Raw genomic sequence first — 26,944 nt, 5'->3', positions numbered from 1 at the left:
CTGGTAACAGCAAGGTTACAGGTTCGATTCCATCCAGGCATGTCTTTTCCTTTTGCGTTCAACAGTTGTCCAAACAGAGCCAACAGAGCCCCAGATAGCCATGTAGAGTTAGGTCACAGCTAGCCTGGCTGTGGTGCAATTGGTTAGTGTGTCTGGCTGGTAACAGCAAGGTTACAGGTTCGATTCCATCCAGGCATGTCTTTTCCTTTTGCGTTCAACAGTTGTCCAAACAGAGCCAACAGAGCCCCAGATAGCCATGTAGAGTTAGGTCACAGCTAGCCTGGCTGTGGTGCAATTGGTTAGTGTGTCTGGCTGGTAACAGCAAGGTTACAGGTTTGATTCCATCCAGGCATGTCTTTTCCTTTTGCGTGCGCGCGCTGCGCCATTGAACCCCATGGGGTATTTTGCGTGCGTAAAACTTTACGCATGCAAAACTTTGTGCTCGGTGTTTGGACAACTGTTGAACTCAAAAGGAAAAGACATGCCTGGATGGAATCGAACCTGTAACCTTGCTGTTACCAGCCAGACACACTAACCAATTGCACCACAGCCAGGCTAGCTGTGACCTAACTCTACATGGCTATCTGGGGCTCTGTTGGCTCTGTTTGGACAACTGTTGAACGCAAAAGGAAAAGACATGCCTGGATGGAATCGAACCTGTAACCTTGCTGTTACCAGCCAGACGCACTAACCAATTGCACCACAGCCAGCCTAGCATTTAGCATTGTGAAACCATCCTCTGCTAGGCATGATTTCATTTTTGCACCTCACTCTATCGCATGGTCCATGGTCCAATCACAAAGCCCTGCACCCAGCATGTGTCTCATATGACTGTCTACAAGTAAGATTTAGGTTAGCAGTCTATTTAGTGTGTGTTTGGTGGTATGGTGGTGAGCATAGCTGTCTTCCATGTGGTTGGCCTGGGTTTGATCCCTGGACATGTCATGAATGTGAGTATGGTTTTGAAATACTACAGATCTCTGGAGAGAGAGAGAGAGAGAGAGAGAGAGAGAGAGAGAGAGAGAGAGAGAAGGAGGAGGAGGAGGAGGAGGAGGAGGAGGAGGAGGAGGAGGAGGAGGAGTGGCGGCTGGCTGTGCTATTCATTTTAGACATCTAGAGGGATAGAAACCCTTACAAACCTGAAAAAGTAGAATTTCGGTTGGAGACACGAAATTCGTCATTACGGGAGTGAAATTTCGATTACGAAATTGTAAATTACGATTTGAAAATTAATTACGAATTTGGGTTGTAATGTTAAATTTCGCATTCGTAATAAAAGCAGTTCGAAATTTCGAAAATTTCGGCTCATCTCTAATCGTAACAACCAACGATTTATAAAGGAAAATCATGATGATTAACAAGGTTGCCCAAACCTTCGCATCCCACTGTACGGTAACAATAAAAAAAGAATCCATGCAAGAAGCTGTCATACTAAAATACAAATTGTGGCTTTATACCCAATGAGGGCCCTTACCTGGAGGCTTTAACTGATACTTGAAAAGGAAATACGAGCTGTTCCTCGTTAGCATTACTGGGAAACAGTAAAGGTTTAGCTCACTCAGCCTTTCCTATCCTTAATTCAGTATTTGCTGTGTTAAAATGCCATACTATTTGCTCTGCTAGTCAGATCTGCCAGTTGACCCAAATGAAAATATATAAGAATATAAAATAACTGACCTTGGATCTTGGTGGTGCTCGAATATACCATTTACAATCAACCGCCTCTTCTGCAGAAGCCTTTCCTTCCTTAAGGATTTGCACAGATTCTACAATGCCTTCTGATCCTCCCATTTCAAATTCACAAACTAAATGGAATTTAAAGAAAAAGAATTAAAAATAAATATGTCTCCACCACTGATAAGCCAAATTGATAAATAGATATATAGTAGATTGATAAATGGATAGAGTGGAGCGCTCTGTAGTTGTGACATAGCGCACATGTGCAGAGCACTCCCAGCTGCGCGATCAAGGACACGCGTCACCGAGCAGCGCCTGCGCAGTCTTTACTGACCTTCCCAACCAGGAAGTAGCTTTGGAGGGTTGTTACAGAGTAACAGAGGACACAGGAGGAGAACGGGGGGAGCAGTGGGCATGAGGAGAGCCCACTACACTTGCCTTCTCCGTCCTCCCCCCCGTTTTTTAACCACTTCGTATCCAGACCTTGTTTCCCACTTATGGACCAGAGCAGTTTTAACAGTTTAACTATGTTCTTATTTAATCAGAAATGACTTTATCCCTATTATGACACAGAAATGAAATACATATCATTTTTTCAAGACAAACTAGGCTTTCATTGTATGCAATTTTTTTCCTCGAATAATTTTGTTTTCTATGAATTTTAATGGGAAAACTAGGAAAAAAATTGAAAAAAAACACATTATTTTTCAATTTTACCAATTCCAGTTTAAAAATAAAAAGTGCTACTGTAGATAAAAAACACAATTTTTGTTTGGCTATTCTTACCGCTTATCACAAAACTTAGATTATGTTCCTATCACAACTTAGGGGAGGATACTTGCTTCTGAAATAATGCTACAGAGTGTATTTTTCACTATGAACTGAGAAAATAAAATTATTTTTAATGGTAAAAATGAATCTCATTATATCAGGAAACATATATTCCCGTTCACCAATTAGTGCTGCATCAGATAGTGCCAGAAATGTGCACAGGAGCAAGCCAAATCCTGCACAGCACTGCTTCTGCTAAAAGACATATATATCTACTGACTTGTGGCTTAGATGAAGTCACAGAGGACGTAGATATATTGTAGTGGTGGATAAAGTGGTTCAATTTGCTTTTGGGCTAAGGCATCCTCTAAAGTCAAGGTACTGGGTTTGCCATCATAAAGCCCTGATCTCAAAAAATTGAAAAAGTATGGACAGAACTGACAAACGGTGTGTAAACAAGGAAGCCTACAAACCTGTCCTGGTAACAACAGCATTTCTGTCAGGAGGAATGAGCCACAATTCCAGCATTATTGTAAAAAGCTTGTGAAAGGCTAACCAGACAAGAACTTTTAACTGAAGTTACAGAATTCAAAGGCAATGTTACCAAATATTAACAAAGTGTATGTAAACCTGTAATCAACTGGAGCTGTCAATAAAAAGGGAAATAATTTATCAGTAAACATTGGTGGAAGAAAACAACTTTTTATGTAATTTTTTCTGCAAAGTAAATTTGTTAAATCATATACAAATTGTATATTTGTTAATATAAAATCTGTGAACAAGTTATAAAGTACATTTTAAACAATGAATTTGAAGTGTATGGAAACTTCTGAGCTCGAATGATAGACAGATAGACAGACAGACAGAAAGATAGATCAGGCAGCAGATGTCCAAACTACCGGCCTGAAAAGGAATTCAGTAAGTGAAGTGTTAAGAGGTTGTTTTGACTTCTTATGAGTTTACTAAAACCTGGTACACACCTTCAATTTTGATTGGCCAATTTTACCACCTCCATGTAGTAAAAGGGTCAGTAGATTTTGAATACCATGAACAGATTGTATAGGTAAACTCTATACTAAATGGAGGTGGTAAAATTGGTCAGTGATTGCCACTCAAGATTGAAGATGTGTACCAGGCTTAAATTCTATACCATTCAAAATAACAAGCATACAGCACCCTAAAGCCTGGTATGCACATACAATTTTGATTGGCCAATTTTACTACTTTTATGTAGTTGGGAAGAGGCGCCCAAATATTGATAAAACTGTGTTAAAAACAGCTAAAATGGAAAAAGGTTGAGGTGGCTTACCTTAACGATGACAAATTCGTATATGGAATAAACACATCTTATTAAACACTAGGCAACACGTTTCGTGGGTCCCTGCCCAGTGTGCCCACTTCCTCAGACCAAATACAGTGCCAGTAATAAATCAACCCGGAAGTGGGAATGGCCACACGAAACGCATTGCCTAGTGCTTAATACAATTTGTTTATTCCATATACCAATTTGTCAACATTGAAGTAAGCCACCTCAACCTTTTTTCCATTTCAGCTGTTTTAACATAGTTGTATCATTTGGGTGCCTCTTCCCCCTTGTGCTACCCACACTCCTTTGGGAGGGGTGATTTATTTTGGTTAGGTGTACCCTCACCATCACAACCATTTTGGAGTTCTCTGCCAGGAGTGTGACCAGTATCCAGTGTATCTGGTCACCTGAGTGGAGTCGAGGTCGCTGAGCTCCACCTGCCTCCAATGGTTCGTTCCCTGTCTGCAACCTCCGTTTGTGAGTACCACTCTTCACCACAATTTTAACTGTCCTTGCCATTACTTGTTACGCTATTGGGGCTCCTGTTGTCTCTGTGTTTTTTCTCCAGGGTGTCTCATTTGGTCACCCTATACAACTACTTCCATGTAGTATAAGAGCTTACCTACACAGTCTGTTCATAATATTCAGAGTATGTTGGTCCTCATACTACAAAGAGGTAGTAAAATTGATCAGAGATTGGACAATCAAAATTGGATATGTGTATGCATCTTAGAATGCAGTCTCTTCTTCTGCTTTCGGTAGAATCCCCAACCCTTCAAACAACAGATTAAAGCCAGGTACACACCTTCAATGATGATTGTGTTTGCATTGTTCTAATGATTGGTTAGAAAAGAGAATTACAAATCACAAAAAAATGCAAAGCACCACATTTGATATGCAATTGTCTTCTCATTGACTTTAAGCAAATGCAAATGCAGGCAAAATGCACTAAGTTTGCATTTGAGGTGCAATTAAATCACATAAGTGGAAACCGGCACCACAATTTAATGACTAGTTTGGTGCCCTTGCATTTTGTGGATTACTGATGATTTGCAAAAGCAGCAAAGTCCAAGAGTGAAAAAAGAGCCCTAATTAAAATGAACCCATGTGAGGTTTGCAATCATTTACTATAAGATAGGAAACAATATTTACAACAACTTAATAGTAAAACAGATACACCATTTAAAACAAGCATGCTACCGGGGAAGAAAGGACATCTTGTGTACATACTTATTTTACGCCATTGAAGTGAGCATTAGCATTAGCATTCTGAGGTCAGTGTTAATGTGAATTATTCAACGTACTCTGTCAAGTGCTGTACAATGTCAATGTGAAATAAAAACTGAAAATAATAGTACATTGTATTAGCATGCTAGTCAGGCATCACATTTTATGATCCTTTCAGAGGTCGGCGATAATCTGCAGAATATCAGAGGCCAGGATTTTAAGATGTCAGCAATGTGTGCTTGGATAGTTCTCTTCTGAAAAAAAAAAATCTACTTCTGAATAAAAATATTCAAGATTCACTTGGATGAAACCTGGTGGATGTGAATCCTGATCCAAGCAAATCGACATACATCAACCAGGTCAGGCTAACAGTCAGTAGATAAATCACGACAATGTTCGCTCAAGACTAGTCATAAATTGAAAAGACAAAACTGTCTACTTACCAGGTAAAGGTTTAAGAACTCCAAGATCTTTAAAATCTGGATCTATTTTGCAAAAAAAAGAATACAGAGAATTAAGAATTGAGAGTGTTAACGCTGTAAAAATGGTATATAAAACAATGCAGACTTCTGTACACATACATTATACCCTATACTTCTATACATAACAATAACTTATTGTACCTTTTTTAAACCTCTACCTGGACTCCTGGAGTTTTCATTATCAGTACAATTAAATAGGGTCTGTGACATTACTCACACAATTTCTATTTTGATGTAGCTGTTCCAAATAAATTCTTAAACTATGTAACCCCTTTCTAAAATGCTGAAAGATCATATAATTGTGGCCAGCACTGCAGCTCAGCAGATTCTTATCATTATGAGACTGGAGGTATATTAGATATTAGATTTGATTCCAATAAAATGACAGTTCTTTGATGGATCAATCCCACTGGGAAGTACAAGGAATGAGGGAAGGGTGGAGGGGGGGGGGAGAAAACTTTACAATTGCAGTGGTGAGGTCATATATCTAATGGCGCAGAGTGGATGGGTAAAAGATTGATATCCATAAGATATGGATAGTTTATGTGTTCTAAAACTGTTTGAATAGTGTATAGTCACCTTAAAGGGACCCTGAGCAAGTGATAAAAACAGAATTGACACTTACTTGGGGATTCCTCCAGCCCACCGTAGGCTACAAGGTCCCCGACGTCCTCCTGTCTCCTTTCCTGCTCCTGATTCCGCCTCTGGTTACAGGGCGACTTCGGCACAAAGTCATCAGGTCTGCTTCCCACTTCCATGGATTGCGACCGGCTATGAGTCATCACGCCAGCCGGCGTCAGAGTTCTGTTCATGCGCGGTTCAATCTTAGAGAACCGCGCATGCACAGGACTCTCATGCCGGCCGGCGTGGAGACGTGTCGCTGGCCGGGCATAATGCTGCAATGCACGTAAGCGGGAAGCAGACCTGACAATGTCAGGCCGAAGTCGTCCTGTAAAAGGAGCCGGGACTGGGACCAGGGAAGGAGCCAGGAGGACGTTGCCTACGGTGGGCTGGAGGAAGCCCCAGGCAAGAGTAAATTCTGTTTTTATCCCCTGCTCAGGGTCCCTTTAAGATTAGCAATGCTAGCCACAAATAATCTGTCAGCAGAAGGAGGTGGTAGAAACAGCCAAGTGATCTGTGTTCAAATTAAGTCTATTTTTACACTGAAACACATTGTATTGCAATACAATCGATTGAAAATTCAATGAAATATGATAAACTTTGCATCACATTGGGAGTGCGAGGAAATACATACAGTACTTTAAAGCAGACCTGAACTCAGAACGTCCTCTCTGCTCTAAGAGATATGCAACAGCATAATAACCTTTAAACAAAAAAATATCTTTGTTACAGCTGATACAAATCCTAAATCAAAGCTGCAATGTTTCTACTTCTTGATTCATGGAAGCAGCCACATTGTTAACATCCTGTGGCTTCCAATTGGCTTATCTGCCATGTTTGCCATGGCAGCCATGTGACACAGGGGAGAGATCAAATTACAACATGTGATTAGACACAAATGAAGGGGAATTAAACAGGCTAAACTCTATAAATACATACAGGGTGCATTTCTCTTTTTTCCGTCTGTCCTGTGCAAGAGTTCTGGTCCACTTTAAAATATGCTTCACTGCCGCTGTAAACACGCACATTGGCCTCAATTCACAGAGCTTTATCAAACACTTTATCAAACGTTTGATAATTTTCCTCATGGGTAAAATCTAATTTTGAATTTACTAAAGTGTTATAGATTTATTGATCATTTCATCGATAAAACATTCGATAAATCTATAACACCTTAGTGAATTCAAAATTAGATTTTACCCATGAGGAAAAATATCAAACATTTGATAAAGTGTTTGATAAAGCTCCGTGAATTGAGGCCTTTGTCCGGTAAATGCACATCCAACTGAATACGACACACTGCTGATGGGCTGATGTGAATGCACCATAACAATATAATTGCGATTATACTGTCCATTGCAACGGAACATAATAGCTGCAGTATGGAAGGAATGTAAAAGACGTGCTGCTGCTTCCTCCCAGTTCCTTTGACTGCTTCATGTGTGGGTGATGGGATCGGGGAGCAGTCTGGACATCCCTCTCTGGTCAAATTACACTGCTATCTCAACGAGAAATGAAGGTAGGTAGGTGCAATATAAAAAAGAGTGTACATTGCACTTTGCTAATCAATGCAAATGTACTATCACATGCATTTAAAAATTGGTTGAACAAGACCTTAAAAAATAAATAACATTAGTATTGAAAGATCTAGCCAATACAATTTTTCCTTTAAATCTCTGATGCTGAGCTACATTAGTGCATTGCCAGTCTAGCGATTTCAGAAGCAAAGCACATTGCCTATATAAGCTATAAAGCAGAATGCTGTCATTAAATGCAGTCAGATGTGTAAGCACAAACTGAATGCCAAAACCGATGTTCCCTCCATGAACGCTTATACTCTGCTGATCCAAGCAAGCATGTTTATTCTTATGGAGTTGAGAAGTAGGGAGAGGAAGGCTCTCCACTGCAAGTTATAACAGCAGCAAACAACAACAAATATCCAACTGGCCAATAATTATTTTCAAAAAGGATTGGTTAAGAGAGTGTCTACAGTGAAAAAAACATTTCCAGTTCTTATTGTAAATGATTTAAAATGATCAGATGAATAGATTAAAAAACCTGAAAAATTACAAACAGAAGAGTTTGTTGTCCCAGAACTACATCGGCCTCAATTCACGAAGACCATGCTGGTGATAATAAGGCAAGAGAAAACTTACCACCACACATCGATAGGTATTTTCAAGCTTGCCTTAAGAAGCTTGCCTTATTAAGGTGTAGAGATACATTTTCACAGTGCGAGAGTTATCTTATCATTTCTGTCCTTAAATTATCACCTCTGTATTTATTTTTACATGCAGCATATAGGGAGGGGAGGAGCAGTTGCAGGCAGGATGTAGCTCCGACCCCTCCTGCTGCCTCCTCTGTCAGAATGATTACAGCTAGCCTGTGTTCACAGCCATGATAGGAGAAAGAGAGGCTGTGGCTGTGTGTGTGAGTGCGTGCCTGTGCGCGCGTGCGTGTGTGTATTTCTGTATGTGAATTTTCATGCATGTATGGCTGTGTGTGTATGTGTATATATATATATATATATATATATATATATATATATATATATATATATATATATATATATATATATATATATGCTTGGCGTCTCTCGCACGAGTTTTTCCCTCAAAGCGGTGCTAACCTACTTAGTGCACTGCTTATCCCGCCCAAAAGTCTTTAGGCATGCTAACTAGGTTAGCACCGCTTTGTGAATAAAGCCCAGTGTCTTCTTCTGCATAAATCAGTAAATAATAAAGCAGAAAGCTCAGAAAGCTTCACTTTACATTGCAGTCTTTAATGAGTCTCCACTTAATGACAGCTCAGGCCAGGTAATAACTTCTCACATACTTAACTCTTGCATTCCTCTCTGTGAATTAACAGCCTGTCTTTAAAGAGAACCTGTAACAAAAAAAAGTTCCCCTGTGGGGTACTCACCTCGGTGAGGGAAGCCTCAGGGTCCCAATGAGGCTTCCCCCTCCGCTGTAGCTGCAGGCAATCCAGCGCTGGCTCCCCAGAAGTCTCCGGTAATCCAGGCTCGACAAGCCTGACAAGCTTCATTTATTTGCCTTCCCTGGCTCCAGCGAGGGCGCTGTTGCGGCTCGCAGCACAGAGATGGGCAGAAATAGCCGATCTCCTGTCGGGTCCGCTCTACTACGTAGGCGTGGAGACTTGCGCCTGCTCAGTAGTGCGGCCCGACAGCGATCAGCTATTTCTGCTTACGCCACGAACGGAGAGCTGATACTGTGCCTGCGCTGGACCCGGGAAGGCAAATATTTGCATCCTCACCGTTCGGAGGGCCAGAGCAAGACCGCCGTGGAACACAGGAGGACCGGGGAAGCCTTGATAGGATGCGGAGGCTTCCCCCTACCGAGGTGAGTGCCCCCCAGAGGAACTTTTTGTTGTTACAGGTTTTCTTTAACTTTAGAATTCTGTAGTTATTTTAAGGTTTGAATAGTTAACGTTAGAGATCTCTCCTTAACGTAAAGACAGAAGAGTTAACTTTAGGTTTGCTTGAAGTAAATTGTTTAGTGAATACTACATGCCTTATCACCATGGTGATAACACTAGAAACAGCTCAGAAACGTTATTAAAGACAAGAGATGAGCTTAATGAGTTGAGGCCAATGACAGGTTCAGATGAAGGTCTTTAAAATAAAGTTAAAAAAATATTGTGCATTGTTATTTTCTCTATGACTAGCACCTTTATATCCTGAAACAGTAGTCTGTGATGCTGTCCTTTTTTTTAAGCTCTGCTACTTGCGCTAAATGTTATGCTTTTGTCAGTTCCAAGGCATGTGTTGCCATGGCAACATAGTGGCTACATTGTTATAGAAGTTCCATCAAAAAGTACTGGGTTCTTTCCTCACCAAGGACATTATCATCTCTTTTTATTTGGTTCTGGGTGATAGCAATAGGTGGCAATAGGTGGCAATAGAAGAAAAAGACTGGGTCTCCACCTGGATAATAGTGCTACAATTGCATTTATCCAGGTGGAGACCCAGTCTTTTTCTTCTATTGCTGTGGATTGTTGCACCTTGAAGGATTCGGGTGTGGACTGGTTGACTCCCTGGCTTCACATATTATTGCAGTTGAGCTTCTAGGACTGCTTCTTTTTTTCCTTTGATAGCAATAGGTGGCCAATCAAAAATAGGATGGGGGAATTTTTCCGTATGTCTCATACCCCCAAGGGTTGAGGATATCACATGTGATGAAAACCTCTGTGGAATAAAAGCCACACATACCACAAGATGTGGTTCTGGATAGACTGTTATAATTGTGTTTTGCAATAAGATCTTTTAAGACATGAAATGGATTGTATAATTACCTTCTAAAAAAACAGCATCCATGCATGTGAAAAAACGTGGCCAGAACAAGTGGCTCTGCAGTGGCCAATTTATCTAAAGCAAGAAGTGCTTGGCAATCCAATAGCACAATGAACACTGGAAATTGCCTTTTTAGTGATAAGTGTAGTCAGTTTTGAGGGGATCCTATTGTAAAGTGAGATATATTTGCCACAATTATATAATTAAATACAGAAAAATTAAATACAATTTAATAATATATTTGCTGCAAGGAGTTTGCATGTTTTCTCTGTGTGGGGTTCCTCCGGGCACTCTGGTTTCCTCCCACATCCCAAAAACATAGAGATAAGTTAATTGGCTTCCTCCTAAAAATGGGCCCTAAACTACGATACATACACTACAATATTTATACATTGGCCCTACACTACAATATAGACATATGGCTATGGTGAGGATTAGATTATGAGCCCCTCTGAGGGACAGTTAAAGGGACTCCGAGCTCAGCCAAAAAACGAAAGTTGTACTCACTTGGGGCTTTCTCCAGCCCAGTGCAGGTCGGGAGGTCCCACGACGGCGTCCTGGCTCCTCTCCAAGTCCCCGCTCCGGAATGGCTGACCGGCCGCAGCTCAGGCGACACTCGGCCGATTGTCAGGCTGATCCTTCCACTTATGACGCGGCTGACGTCACTCGCCGGCCGCCTCGTGTCATCACGGCGGCCGGCGTGGCAGTACGGCGCATGCGCGCTTTAAACGAGCATGCGCAGTACTGCCACGCCGGCCGCCATGATGACGCGAGGTGGCCGGCGTGTGACGTCAGCCGCGTCATACGCGGAAGGATCAGCCCGACACTCGGCCGAGTGTCGCCCGGGCTGTGGCCGGTCAGCCATTCCGGAGCGGGGACATGGAGAGGAGCCAGGACGCCGTCGTGGGACCTCCCGACCAGCACTGGGCTGGAGAAAGCCCCAGGTGAGTACAACTTTCGTTTTTTGGCTGAGCTCGGAGTCCCTTTAAGAGACAAGACAAAATACTCTGTACAGCACTGTGGAAGATGTCAGTGTTATATAAATATCAAATATATTAAATATTAAAGAATCGTGTATTGCGTAGCCCTATTTTTGTTTTAACTGCTGTAAAACCTGACATTTTCTCTATAAAATGTTCACACAAAAAAGAAAAAAACTGTTTGTTTCACTTGACCTCTATACATGTATTAAATTGTTTCAACATAATACCTACGTTTCTTTACAGACAAGTGGCCAATCCCTCAGCCTTACAGTTGTTTAACGTAAGCATTGTAACATAAGCATTGTATCCTTCAAGCTTTATGATGGTAACTGACTAAGGACAAGGTTGTGTGTACACTTCACTGATCCACACATGCTGCATGCTTCTGGTGCACTGCATGACACAGGATGATGATTTGTGGCAGCTTCCTGGTGTGCTCAAGATTTAGATCTATGATGATGCAGGCTATAAATGGAGGAATAAAAAATGTTCCTTTAGCGTTGCAGGGAGGCAGATAAGCGATGCACAGACTCTCAGAAGGTGATGTATCCAAGTAAAAGAGGAAAGAGGCCATGCAATCCATTCCCCAATCTATTAGCACCTAATCTACCATGAGTAAGGTACAAGAGGTATCCAGACAGCCCACCCACCAAATATCTCCAAACTGAAAGTAGAGAGGTGCCCCAAAAAATGTATTCACACCTCAATGTTGCACCACTGTTGATATCATTATACAACTCTCAGGAGAAATTCAAATAAAATGGCAAAGGCACATTTGAACAATCCGTGTGGACACTCTGGTCAATGGGTTCTAAATAAGTACCCATGGGGTACTTGGACTGGGTTTAGAGGGGACTTGAAATTTTCTTTTTTAATCTATTACAATGAGTTTTTGGATTGAAATATGCTAAATTATACAAAAGTGAGCCTGAATAAATATTTGTGTTGATTAAAAACATAAATGAATGTTTTAAAAGAATGTACATGCAAATACATAGTACACCTAACAAATATATATGTATCAAGGGGCACTTGCGTAACTGTTTTTCACAATATGGGTTACTCAGAAAACTCTGTCTCTCCTAAAGGGGTACATGCTGTAATAGTTTGTAAATTGTTGGCCGCTTTGTATACATGCAGAATGATAATGCTCCAGAAAATACCTCAGATCAACTGGAAACTAGGGCGAGATGAGGACAGGATGTGAAGCTAACTACACTGGCAGTGCTGATGGAGCTGACAGGATGACAGGAGAATAGCAGATGTATGGAGTGGGCAATGGGCGAGAAAAGTAGACGTACAACTCAGCTTTATTTTTCTCCACAAAGTGCTCAGAGATATCTGATTAGATAGTGTGGATTTTCTTTAAGAACAATTATACCGAGTTCTGTACATTAATAGTGCACAGATGTCAATTCTGTGTCAATGTATACAGTGCTGGTATTACAGCTACACCTACACCCTTACACACACACACACACACACACACACACACCTTACCACCTAGCTTTGGGTTCTGCCATTGCATTGCTTTTAAAGAGGAACTCCAGTGAAAATAACATAATGAAAAAAAATGTGTTTAATTTTTTCAATAATTATTTATAAATGATTTAGTCATTGTAAAATCTATCATCTCCCTGATTTACATTCTGACATTTATCACATGGCAACATTTTTACTGGTGGCAGGTGATCTCTGTGGAAAGAGATGATGCATTTTTGGCAGTTGAAAACAGCTGTTATTTTTCCCACAATGCAACAAGGCTCCTACAGTGTGATGTCAGCACCTGCGAACTTTGGAACCAAAGTAGACTTCAATGGGCAGGCGAACCTTCAAAACTACAAACATTAATTGTAGCCACTAAAGTGATGGAAAATATGTTTCAAGGGGTCTAACACCTATAGGGGGGCATGGTAGAGTGGGATACATGCCAAAGTCCCGGGAAAAATCCAGATTTTACGCACAGCAGGGTTTAAGGGCAGAAATCACATTTTATTGCTAAATTGAAGGCCTAAAGTGCTTTAAAAAAATCTTGCATGTGTATACATCAATCTAGTAGTGTAATTAGTGTACTGCTTCATTACAAATGTGCAGCTGTCACACACACAGGTACCGTGAACAGGTATGTAGTGACTAGTATTACAAATGTGCAGATGTCACACACACAGGTACCATGAACAGGTATGTAGTGACTAGTATTACAAATGTGCAGATGTCACACACACAGGTACCGTGAACAGGTATGTAGTGACTAGTATTACAAATGTGCAGCTGTCACACACACAGGTACCGTGAACAGGTATGCACGGTCGGACTGGTATTACAAATGTGCAACTGTCAGACACGTGCAGTGAAAAGGTAGGCACTGAATTTGCTGGGCCTGGCAGTGGCACAGTAGGAATTACCAAGGGCCAGCTGCGACTGACTGACAGTGCTGTATATGAAAGTGTCAGTGGGCCACACAAAAAAAAAAAAAAAGAAAACACATCACAAGAACAACATTAGCTCTCAAAAGAGCTGTTGTGGGGTGTTTTTTTAACAAAAAGTATCAGCAAGGAACAAGCTAACAAACCTTACAAGAGCCTAACTAAGCTTTCCCTATGTCTACAGCAGGTTCGTCTCCCTTCTCTAATTACTGCAGCCACACCGAGTGAGATAGTGGCCGACGCAGCTGCCTCATATGGGGGGGGGCTCCAGGAGGGAGTGTAGCCCGATTGGCTGTCATGTGTCTGCTGACTGTGATGTAGAGGGTCAAAGTTGTGCCAAATGATGTAGTATAGGGGCGGGTCGAACTCGCCATAAAGTTTGCGTGTGTATATACAGGTATATGTATATATATATATATATATATATATATATATATATATATATATATATTAGAGTCTTGTTATAGTAAATGCTGATATAGTAAACCTCTGCATATAGTAAACTCAGTCATCAGGTCCAGCAAATGTGTTTGTATAAATATAATAAATATACAATGGCCTCAATTCACTAAGCTCATGCTAGAGATAATAAGGCAAGATAAAACTTGCCACGGCACAGTGAGAGAGTTATCTTATCTCTTCATTCCATAAAGGGAACCAGTAGAAAGAAAATTATGTATCCGGGCACCAGTCAGCAGTAATGCTTAAATCACACCTTTTATTACATCCACCTGGAATTCCAAGTAACGATATGTACAATCGGCCTGACAGCCGTTTCGCAGGAGCACCTGCTTCTTCAGAGGCAACAACCGTTGAAAATGAACGGCTGAAATTTCATTGGCTGTTTTATGCTCCACCCACTTTTCCTAGATTTGTAACCTCGGTCACCAAGTGACCAACTGTGCCAAGTGTGGGGACTCTGGCTTGATTACTGTCAGAATGGCAGCCTTTTACATTTTTTCCATTGACTTGAATGGGTGAAATCTGATTTGCTGTTTGTAGCTCCGCCCATGTGTGCAGGGGGGCCGCGAGACCCCCAGAACATATCATCCCAGGTAGTAAGGGATCTGTATACCAAGTTTCGTTCAAACCGGTCAAGTCGTTTTCGCGTGATCGCAGCACATACACACACACATACATACATACATACGATTTTATATATATAGATTCCCGAAAAAGGATTTAAACAGTGATGTTGGCCAGCTTCCCTGCTCACTACACAGTTTTTTGGCAGTTGGACAGAGCAACTGCCATTCACTAAGTGCTTTTGAAAATAAATATATCCCTGAGAATCCCCTATAAAGAGATGGACTAGTCCAAAACCTGTCACTTCTGTCAGATTTCTATTACCTACTGTAAGTGACAGCAAGATAGGAGAAAAGTAATTTATGGCTCATTTTACTCTGGAAAAAAATTTACTTCTTATTTGTATGTGTTTGAACATATTTTAAATTTTACAGTTTTTTGCTGTAGTGCCCCTTTAAAGAGACTCTGTAACAAAATGTTCAGTCTTTTTTCTTCTATCCTATAAGTTCCTATACCTGTTCTAATGTGCTCTGGCTTTCTGTAGCCTTTCTTAGTTGCACAGTGACTGTGTTATCTAATCTAATCTTATTTCCTCTGTCCGCTCTGTCGGGCTCAGGCACTCAGGCTGGAATGTACTGGTCTGCTTGTGATAGGATAGAAGCTATACACACCCTCTCCAGGCCCCCTCCAAGCTCTATATGACTCACACACTGAGCTACTCTCAGCCTATCACCTGCTGTAAGCAGCCATGTTTAACGATTGCGGAATCGTTTCCGTGGTCAGCGCACCAGACGTGCGCTGACGCGACGGAAATCCTCCACAAACGTGTAATTGGGAGAACACAGGTTAGGTGCAATGCACCGGTAGAGGGCAATTCCCACCGGCAGAGGGAGCTTTGGAGTGCAGACGAGCCCTGCCTCTGCACTGCCACAGATGCCAGTTGGGAATTGTACGAGCAGGATCAAGCAGGGCTGAATAGCCCTCAAAGAGAAATAGCACAGGAACAGACAGAATGTGTGTTCACCAATCTAGTCGCCCCCCAGCGACGATGAACACACATCAACGGAAAGAAAGCGCGAATGCAATCGCAAGAATGGTGATTGCCAACAGACACCAGACTGAGAAGGACAGAGCACGAGAGTAGCAAAGGCACAGCAAACAAGAATCAGAACAAATAAAGAAAATAACAAACGCTAACTAAACGCACTCATTCGCAACAGCGAACGCGTTTCTGCATGATCACCGCGCGTTAGGCGCCCAGTGATAAGCGTGCCACCCTAACTAACCAGTGACAGACAAACACGGAATAGAGAACGCGAACGCTTGCTAAACGGTTACCTCACCGAGCCTACAGCAAGCGTTCGTATCAGACAAGACAGACAGACAGGGGGGGCTGCCAGTAGCAACCACTGCTCTGGCTAGCCCCCCTAAGGCAAAGGTACAGAAGGAGGCACTGCCACTACCACTAGGGCAAGTGCGATCCAGACAGATAAACAGAAGGGGCTACCAGTAGCAACCGCTGCTCTGGTTAACACTCCAAAGGCAGAGATACAGAAGGAGGCACTGCCACTACCACTAGGGCTAGTGCGATCCAGACAGATAAACAGAAGGGGCTACCAGTAGCAACCGCTGCTCTTGTCTACACCCCAAAGGCAGAGATACAGAAGGAGGCACTGCCACTACCATTAGGGCTAATGCAATCCAGAGAAATTAAGCAGCCAGTAGCAATCCGCAGCTCTGGCCTACACTCCCAGACAAACAGAACGATTCCCTGTCGACCGCCGCTGGCGACAAGGCAATCGAGACACAGAAGGAAGCACTGCCACTACCATTAGGGCTAATGCAATCCAGACAGATGAACAGAAGGGGCTACCAGTAGCAAACGCTGCTCTGGTTAGCACCCCCAGACAGACAGTACGATTTCCTGTCGACCGCCGCTGGTGACAGGACAATCGCAACAGAAAAACAGTACAGGCAAAACAGATAATACAATCCGACTGCACTAGAGGGAATGCCTAGTACAGTCCCAAGGAATTACTCTAAGGTAAACTTTAACAAACAGGCAAGGCTGACACTCTAGGAGTGTTTAGCAGTAACAAACCATTAAGATGACCAGCAAAGTATTCTGGGAGAACATGGTATTTATACTGCCAGCCTTCAATTTGCATAACAAATGTATGCAAATTCCTCAGCAGCAGAGCAGGTCTGAAACTTGCAAAGGAAAGACAGGTCTCTTTTCCAGAGACCTGCAGCCCTCAGAGTTAAGGGATGGTCAAACAGCTGTCTGTCTGTGCAGACAGCTGAGTGGATCACTACACCATGGGCTTGATTCACAAAAGAGTGCTAACTGTTAGCACCGCCATTTTTGCGCGAATTTTCGCATTGCGCGCGATCGTGAATTTTCGCGTGAAACGATAACGTTGTCGCGCGCAAACGCAATTTTTTGCGTGAAAACGATATCGTTTTGCGCAAAAATTCGCGATCGCGTGCAATGCGAAAATTTACGCGAAAACGCCCGTGCTAACAGTTAGCACTCTTTTGTGAATCAAGCACAATTTCTTTTGTTTGTAAACACTGCCTAGAACTGGCAATTACAAACCAGGATTGCAGCAGGGAGTGGCAGAAACAGCACAGAGGGGCCCAGGAGAACATAATGAATAGAATGGTATGCTTTTTATTGTAAGAATTTTAGAGTACAGATTCTCTTTAAGTTACCTCCTCTGTAGTTATTTTCACACGCAGTTAATTAACAGCCTGTCTTTAACTTTAGAATTCTTGAGTTATTTTAAGGATTGAAGAGTTAACTTTAGGTTTGCCTGAGGTAAAATGTTTTTCTGAATACTATGGCCTCAATTCACTAAGCTTATCTCCTGTCTTTAATAACGTTTCTAGAGTTATCACCATGGTGATAAGGCATGTAGTATTCAGGAAAAATTTTACCTCAGGCAAACCTAAAGTTAACACTTCTGTCTTTAAGTTAACTCTTCAATCCTTAAAATAACTCCAAAATTCTAAAGTTAAAGACTGTGTGTGAAAATAACTACAGGGGAGGTAATTTAACTACAGAGCAGGTAACTCAAGGAATGAAGAGATAAGATAACTCTCTCACTGTGTGGAGGTAAGTTTTCTCTTGCCTTATTATCTCTAGCATGATCTTAGTGAATTGAGCTCTATATGCCTTATCACCATGGTGATGACTCTAGAAACATTATTAAAGACAGGAGATAAGCTTAGTGAATTGAGGCCAATGTATGACCAATTCTGATATAGTAAACTTCAGGTGAGTGATATCGCATTCTGTACTTGATTGATGCAGAGGTGACAGTGTGGGAGGCTTGCTCTGTGTGCGAAGAGACACATCTCCCATGATTCAGTGTGGTAGAGATCTCTGGTGACAAGGTGGAAGTATATGCTTCTTAAAACAGTATTTTAGTACCTAAGCTAATAAACCAAAAAATTAAAAATTACTATGTACTACCTTAATGAAGGAAACAGATACATCTCTGAGAAAAGTAGAAGAATCCAGGCCCCAATAATTCAAAATGTTCTTATTTTCAGCTCCCTACAGTGACATAGAAACTAATGCTAAATGTTCTGGTGGTGCAACACAGCTTGAACTCAGCACGTTTTATTCCCCAGCTTTCGATAACAAAAAATAAATAACATTGCCTTGCAGATAAAACGGAGTTGAAAGGTAAGGAGGCAAGGAATATATTTTGTAAAAGTTGCAGAATGACATACAAAAACTAATAAATTATACTTTTCTCCTAGCCTTGCTCTAGCTGAGAGGATATTTTAAGTTTAGCAATGTCAGAGTTCCTCACAAATATAACAAAGTAGCTGAATTCCAGATTTAATAGGATAGTACAATACATCAGGTCTGTCCAATGAGACCAGGGTCTTCCTTTTGTATCGCTACTATAAACTGTAACAGAAAGTAGGTCAATTGTGGAGGGGTCTGATGACAGTGCTAGACATTAGAGATGGCCCGAACCTCCGATTTTCGGTTCACGAACCGGGCTCGCAAACTTCTGCAAAAGTTCGGTTTGCGCGAACTTTTGCGAACCGCAATAGACTTCAATGGGGAGGTGAACTTTGAAAACTAGAATAGCAGTAGGAGAACAGAGGCGCCAGCAGGATAAAAGCGCCTCAGCCCCTTCCTGAGGCGCTACACCTGCTATTGCTGAAATTCTGTCTTGTCCCCATGTTTATTGCCTGATGATGCGGGCTGGGCCTGCGAAACGCGTTGCACTGTTTTGGGGTACTAGTTAATAAATGTGATTGCTACTATTCAGACAGTCTTTCGTGTCTGCTTTATGGATGTAAGTCCACCGCTTCCTCCCAGCAAATTTTAAAGTTTTTATCCGCTTTTATCCTGCTGGCGCCTCTGTTCTCCTACTGCTATACCGTGTCCACCCCTGGTGGAGGGGTGATCTACCCCCTTTCGCATCTACAGAGAGCGACTTCTTATCCCTGAGTGAGGACAGGTCTAATCTCCTTACCTGCCTATACAGTGGTTGCCTTTGTGGTAACCCACGTTTGTGAGTATAATTTTCTCACGATAACCTTTACTTCATTTATGCTTAACATACTACACTATATTGGGCTCTCAGTTTCTCTACACTTTGAAAACTAGAAACACTTATGCTGGCCAGAAAAGTAATGGAAAAGATGTTTCAAGGGGTCTAACACCTGGAGGTGGGCATGGCGGAGTGGGATAGATGCCAAAAGTCCCATTAAAAATTTGGATTTGATGCAAAGCAGCGTTTTAAGGGCAGAAATCACATTGAATGCTAAATTGCAGGCCTAAAGTGCTTTAAAAATCTTGCATGTGTATACATCAATCAGAGAGTATAATTAGAGTACTGCTTTACACCGACACACCAAACTCACTGTGTAACGCACCGCAAACAGCTGTTTGTGTAGTGACGGCCGTGCTGGACTGGTGCGCACCATGGCGAGAGTGCAGGCCGTGGCGGTTTTCAAGCCCATATGGTCCCTGGGCTGTGGTAGCTCAATAATAGAACAACAGTGACTGTCCAGCTGATGAAATGTGGTCTGTCCACAATGAAGCAAATATCTTATTATCTTGGGTGTGCCCCCTCCCCCCCTCAGAGACACTCATATCGCCGTCGGTCATTGCTTCATTGTGATATGCAAGCCCCTTCACCGCGGCAAGGTTATGATCATGAAGGGGAATTGGCACATGTACATGCCTTTTGTTTTGTTGTTGCAGCTGCAGTGCAGCCAGAAAAATTAGGCAGGCATGTACATGCACCAGAAAAAGTAGTATAGCGGCCGCTGCTAGCAGCGGCCTTAAAAATTCAGGAATCCAACTGGAGTCCTGGACCCTGTTGGTGGTGGCGGAGAAGGCAGTAAAGTGGCGTGCAAGCAGAGGTGCTGTGTGGGGAGCAACTTAGTCTTGGGGTGGGCAGTCACACAGCGTGCAGGCAGAGATGCTGTGTGTGGGGACTGACTTAGTCTTCGGGCAGGCCTAACCGTGCTTTGCAGACCACGTGGTCAGATGGACCCTTGACTCAACGCTGTGTGCCAGAGATGACACCACTTGCCACGGTACAGTTTAGGTATTGCCTTTTTTGAGAAATAATTGCATCTTCCACTGCGGTGTGTGGATTTGCTTTTGTGTGCTACTTTCCCTCAGGTGGTCATCCCATTGCAGTTTGTTCTTTGTAATCATGTGCCTTTGTAATGTAGTTGTCCCTATGTGGGTCTTGGTCTTTCCACGGCTCAGTGGCAGAGAGTACAGATGGCATTGCTCTCATCTGAGTCAGACACACAAAAAAATGTCCACACCACTGAGCCCTGGGGGGATGGCACTTTAGTGGTGGCGGCCGACAGAGTGTTAAGTGGGGTGCCAGAATCAGAGCAGGAGGAGGAAGATATGTCATGCTTCCGTGCGGAAGCTGAGAAAGAAGAGGTGTTCTGTGTAAATAGTCAACTACTTCCTGACAATATTGTGGGTTGATGGCACGTGCCTTCTTCTGAACACTGTACTTTTGTCGAGGGCCGCACAAAATCACATCATTTTGGGGGGGATAAAGTGAAAGGGATGCACTGACTTGACTAATACAATGTGAAGTCAGTCACACAGGTGCAGTTAACAGGTATGCACGGAGTGGTATATCACATTGCGTGCGCTCACGTACCTCCCCGCTTTCCGAGTATTTGGATCATTTTTTACAAAAATATGTCATATCTCTACCTTCATACCTCAGAGATTCTAGCCACCTACTAGAACTTTTACAACCTATTGTATGGTCCCCTAATTATCACTGGGTGACTCTGGATGTCACTGCCTTATATACAAATATTAAACATGATATAGGCCTTCGTGCAGTGGCACACTATTTATATGTTGATCTGGACATTCCACTAAAACAAAAAAACTTCCTCCTTCAGGCTACACAGTTTATTTTGACACATAATATTTTCTCGTTCCAAAATGACATTTTTATACAGAACAAAGGGACAGCTATGGGTGCAAATTTTGCCCCATCGTATCTCACAATGGGATTATTCGAAAAATCTTTTTTTGCAAACAGTGACATGACCCACAAGGTTGTCTATTATCAACGCTTTATAGATGACATTATACTGATTTGGAATGGTTCTGAGGATGAATTGGTCCTTTTTACAGAAAAAATTAATAACAATGACTGGGGACTGGCCTTTACAGTAAATACCAACCCTACAACCATAGATTTTTTAGATCTGACCTTATACATTGAAAACAATATCATTAAATCTAAAACATTCTTCAAACAGGTTGATGCAAATTCTTATGTACACTACCATAGTCAACACCATAAACCATGGAAGACTAATATTCCTTTTGGTCAATTTAGACGCATAAAGAGAAATTGCACAGACATTCACAATTATGATGACCAGGCTGATATCTTGACAAATAAATTTAGAGAACGCGCTTTCCCAGAGCAGCTTATTGTTTCGGCAAGACAAAAAGCTCGTTATCTAGACCAAAAAACGTTACTCACTCCTGCTCCCAAAACCAATGACACGGCTGATAGCCAACCTACCTTTATAACCCGATACTGCTCCAATCATACCACCATAAGAGGCACGCTACAGAAACACTGGCCACTACTACTAAAAGATCCTTATTTGGGACATACTTTGGAGAAACGTCCTAAACTTATTTTCAGGCGCGCAAAAACGTTAAAAAACCTATTGGCCCCAAGTAAACCTAGAGCTCCTAGAATAGCAACACTAAAAATAAGAAGGAAATTAACACACCAGGGATAGCTAGATGCAACTCCGTCAAATGTCTATGTTGCCCGTTTATGAACCCGAGTATTCTTAATTTCACATGTACAGTGACACAGGAATCTTTTCCCCTCAAGCATATTTTTGACTGCAGCACCACTTATGTAATTTATCTCATTACTTGTCCATGCGGGCTGCAGTATATCGGTAGGACGACACAACAGATACACAGCCGCATGGGCCAACACAGAAGAAATATAACAAAATCCTTTCCCAAACATAGCCTTTCGCGACACTTTTCTGAATTTCATAATTCTGATCCATCACTCATGTCCTTTATACTTGTGGAGCGAATATTTCCCTTGTCCCCCTTATCCAATTGTATCACCCAACTGAGAGCCAGGGAAATGTTCTGGATATACACGCTTAGAACTTTAAAACCAGAGGGCTTAAATGAATGCCTAGAACACAACTATTAATTAGATATCCATATTTGGAGATACTTACCTTACATAATAATATATACAATTTCTCAATATAATTCTTACCCTATCTGTCTCCTATATATAAGCTGTATTTTTTATATTAGTACTAATGATATCATTCCCAAAATAACCTCTCCTTTCCGCTTTTTTTTTTTTATTAGTATTATTATTATTATGATGTACTTATTTTTTATTTAATAATTTTTATATATATTATTATTTATTTACTTATATATTATTATATTATTATTATTATTTTTTTTTTATATTATTATTATTATTATTATTATTATTATTATTTTTTATATATTTATTTATTATTATTTATAATTTTTATATATATTATTCCTATCACTTAGAGCTCCCTCTGGTGACTTTTCCTCACACAAGTCACTACTATTGTCTGAATCTTTCCCTAGACTCTTGCTCCCTTTGGTGGCGGGAAAATTCCAGTCTTTATACTATGGGCGAATTGCCATTACCTAAAATGACTATTAGAGCATCTGATGTCATGTGTGATGACACCATGACACTATCCAATCACAGCAGTCTGCCTCTGATCTGAGACAGCTGCTGATTAAATCCAAAGCTATTTAGGAGACGCACCACTACCTGGAAAAATAGAGGCGCCTTATTTGTGGCTACAAGCACTATTAGGTAAGAAATGTACTTGCTTAATTAATCAACTTGCTCCCTCTTATGGTGTTATGCTCCTACTACATTTATATTGTCCTATGGGCATAGAGTACTATTACCACAGTGTTTATCCCCTTCCACTGCCATGCTAATCTCTTTTTATACAGAGTGCTGTTTATACAGCACAACATATACCCTTTTCCCTATACTAAACATTCTATGTAAGCATTTACGTCACGCAGAGTGTCATTTATACAGTGCAGCACATACCACAGAATGCTGTTTATATGGTGCATTTACCAATCCTGTTGATATGATGCACACCGCTCTGTCCCCTTTTACCCTTTTGGAGTGTTCCATTCATGCAGCCCTCCCTGGAACCATACATTACAGGACCATATAGCACATTTATCTTTAGGCACATGTTTTTGTTCTTATTTATTAATGACATGCTATTTTTATAAGCAGTATTACACTGGGGACCTACTCCAGTGCAGCTGCATTTGTTTAATGTGTAGTATGCCTAGTCTATGAGATTTAATGTTTAATCTTTTATATATATTTTTTATGCGATCCTATAGCATTAGCTTTTATACTTGTGTATTATGCACATATTTTAGCATGACCTCATGTACTAAAATAACTTTTGTTTAAATGGAACCATATCCGCTACACGTGCATGCAAATTTATGCAAAGCATTTGAGCGTTGAATGCACTACAGTCATGTATTTTGTGTGCATATTATAACCTTATTTAAATTGTTAAATGTAACTGCTCTGGCACTGATAGTTGCCTCTGGTAGTTGAAATCAAATTCTATATGCATAAATTTGTTTGAATGCTGTTATTTATTTATTTTTTGATTCTCATTATACAATGTTGTCTGTACTATTTGTTAAAGGTAGAGTTATGTTTTTGATATGCTGTTAGTGCTGTGGCATTAAGCGCCTTGTCTGATGATTGTAGGCACTGCTATTTGGCCTGAGGAAGTGGGTATGCACCCACGAAAGGCGTTGCCAGTGCAATAAAATTCTATTAATACGTGAATTTGTCTTCATTGAGGTAAGCCACCTCACTTTTTTCATTTTATTTGTTTTTAACGTATTTTATCTGCTCTGGGCGCCTCTTCCCCCTTTACCTTGCTCACGTAAGTAGGTGGGTGCACTGAAGTGAACAACAGGTAGTATGTATATGCAGTGATGGGTATTACAATGTGCACCTGGCATCAAGGGGCCAAAGGCCAGCTGCGACTGATTGACAGGGCTGTATATAATGTAAGTGGGCCACAAAAAAAAAAATAGATCACAAGAACAAGATTAGCTCTCAAAAGAGCTGTTGAGGGGTGCTTTTTTTTAGCAATAACAATCAGCAAGGAGTAACCTAACAAGCCCACAAGAGCCTAACTAAGCTTTCCCTATGAAAATCTGCAGCAGCTATCCCTTCTCTAATTAATGCAGGCACACGAGTGAGTCCAATGCCTGACGCTGCCTGCCTTTTATAAGGGGGGGAGTGGCTCCAGGAGGGAGTGTAGCCTGATTGGCTACAATGTGCCTGCTGACTGTGATGTAGAGGGTCAAAGTTGACCCTCATGATGCACAATGGGGGCGAATCGAACTTCCGGAAAAGTTTGCGGTTCTCCGCGATCGCGAACCACCGAAGTTCGCCGGGAACCGTTCACGGGCGAAACGTTCGGGCCATCTCTACTAGGCATGTCATAATTAGTAGGGTCACTGGACATCTGCATGGTGTCTGGTGGAACCTTATACCGAATGTATATACAACTTTATATAAAAAGTCTTATTTATTTATTTTTTAAACATAATGTATTCAAAATGAAATATTTGACAAGGAATTGGTGTCTCAAATTAATGTAGTACAAATTATGCAAAATTCATAGGGGCCAACAGATACAGCAAATGCGACAATTGCTGATTACCAGAAAAGTGATATAATATATCTGCAGATTGCCATATTTATAAATAATTACCACTTTTTGCACTTTTTCCAAGAACACGAGTTCCCACATAAGTATTGCACTGTGGCGTAGCAATAAGGGATGCAGAGGAGGTAGCAACCACATCAGGGTCCCTGAATCAGAAGGGTCCACTAGACCCTCCATTAAAGACTTTATTGGTTCTGGTAATGATCACCTCTGTATGTGCTTTGATTAGTTGTAACCATTGATAGACTGTCCTCCTTCCCAGCTTATATCTCTCTGACACTGCAGCTGTCCTTGTTGGGTTTTGGTGCTTCATATCAACTGTAAAACTTGCACTGGGGCCCAGAGCTCTTAACCACTTCAGTATCAGCAGTCTCTGGCCTCTTAAGGACCAGCAAGTGCTGGTACGAAAACTGGGCTTACAGACATCAAACCACATGGACCACGGACTGAAGCCCACTTGCCCAGCTGACACTATGACAACAGAGCACCGTGAAACGGTCAGGAGCCAATTTCATTGGCTCCTGACCCTGTGATCACTGTGAGCCAATGTGATTAGTTCACAGTGATCACAGGGTCAGGAGCCAATGAAATTGGCTCCTGACCGGCTCATGGAGCTCAGCTGTCATACCGACAGCAGGGATGAGGGAGCTGAAGCACTGTGAGAACAGCGCATATAGTGTTAAGTACATGAAATTTCACATAATTGTTCGCAATTACAATTTTCTACTATGGTTGTAATCGTAATTATGAAAATTATGCATAGTTTTGTGAAATCAGAAATTAGCATATTATGATCATCACTAATAATCGATTCAGCTGTGGTTCCCATCATGGCCATCATGAGAAAACGTATTCAAAATCTCCCTCTGCTGTCTATGGAAAAGCTTCCTCTGGATCTTTTAGAATGAGGAGCAGGAGCTGTTCTCATACATGGAGGTCATTATAGTACATTGGTCACAATTTGTCATCTGGATGAAGGAAGAGGATTATTCCTTTATTCATGGGATCCATGGTCTTCCTCTGAAGATTTGTCTAAATTGATATATTTTCCTTACAATTATCCCATGTTTTATAGCTTCTGGCATGTGTCTAGAATTATTGTTGTATTTTTATGTTTTGGCCACATGATGGCGATATTGGCAGCCTCTACGTATATTTCATGCATTGTTAATATGTTTGAATGATCGTATCTTTCTTTATGTATTTTTGGTGTTTATTTATACACTATGTGATCATATATACTTTGAGCTATGCTCTTCTAACTATTTTTACAATCTTTGGCTTTTTTTGCCATATTCATTAGCCTTTATTCACTCCTTTTACCTTTTCCTCGGAGACTACAATACCCATAATCCTTAGGGTCAGGAGCAGGAAGTGATGTAGCGCTAATTAGCGCTGCAGAGCCTTCCTGGTGTGTGCACGGCCGTGCACAACGTGATGTGATAGGTGCATTTACGGGCCCGCCCACTTAGTTCCTTCTCCTTAAATTGCCGAGGACACTTTCAGGTTTTTATGCCCAGTGGAAGCCGCTATATTGCGGAAAGCGGCGAATCGCGACGGCAGGTTGGCATGCCATGGTAGTTCATCTCCACACTCATTTCCTCTGGTAAGCGTTAAGTTCCTTCCTCAGCGCTAGTCGCTGTCCTTCTCTCTTGTGCACGCAGCACCTCTATGGCTAATTGCACCTTATTTACAGCGTTATTACGCTGATTATATGCACTGTATCACTTTCAGTTATCTGGCTGTTACTGGTCTTTCTTCTTCAAGCACTATGGTCACTTTTTAGCTTGTTTTTCACTGTCCTTGTT

The 26,944-nt window shown here is 41.5% G+C and overlaps 1 protein-coding gene across 3 annotated transcripts in view; it reads right to left on the bottom strand.

The window, feature by feature from the left end:
- Positions 1–26,944, bottom strand: part of NETO1 (neuropilin and tolloid like 1) — a 156,041-nt gene that overhangs the window by 53,302 nt on the left and 75,795 nt on the right. For all 3 annotated transcript variants that reach the window (XM_068234674.1, XM_068234676.1, XM_068234675.1), the window contains exons 5-6: positions 5,425–5,466; positions 1,678–1,805 (exon numbers count right to left, since the gene is read on the bottom strand). In XM_068234674.1, coding sequence (XP_068090775.1) covers positions 1,678–1,805; positions 5,425–5,466 — 170 coding nt within the window. The remainder of the gene's footprint in view (positions 1–1,677; positions 1,806–5,424; positions 5,467–26,944) is intronic.

The sequence above is a fragment of the Hyperolius riggenbachi genome, chromosome 5 (genome assembly GCF_040937935.1).
Source record: "Hyperolius riggenbachi isolate aHypRig1 chromosome 5, aHypRig1.pri, whole genome shotgun sequence".
Taxonomy (NCBI): Eukaryota; Metazoa; Chordata; class Amphibia; order Anura; family Hyperoliidae; genus Hyperolius; species Hyperolius riggenbachi.
This window is presented reverse-complemented; position numbering and strand designations above follow the sequence as displayed.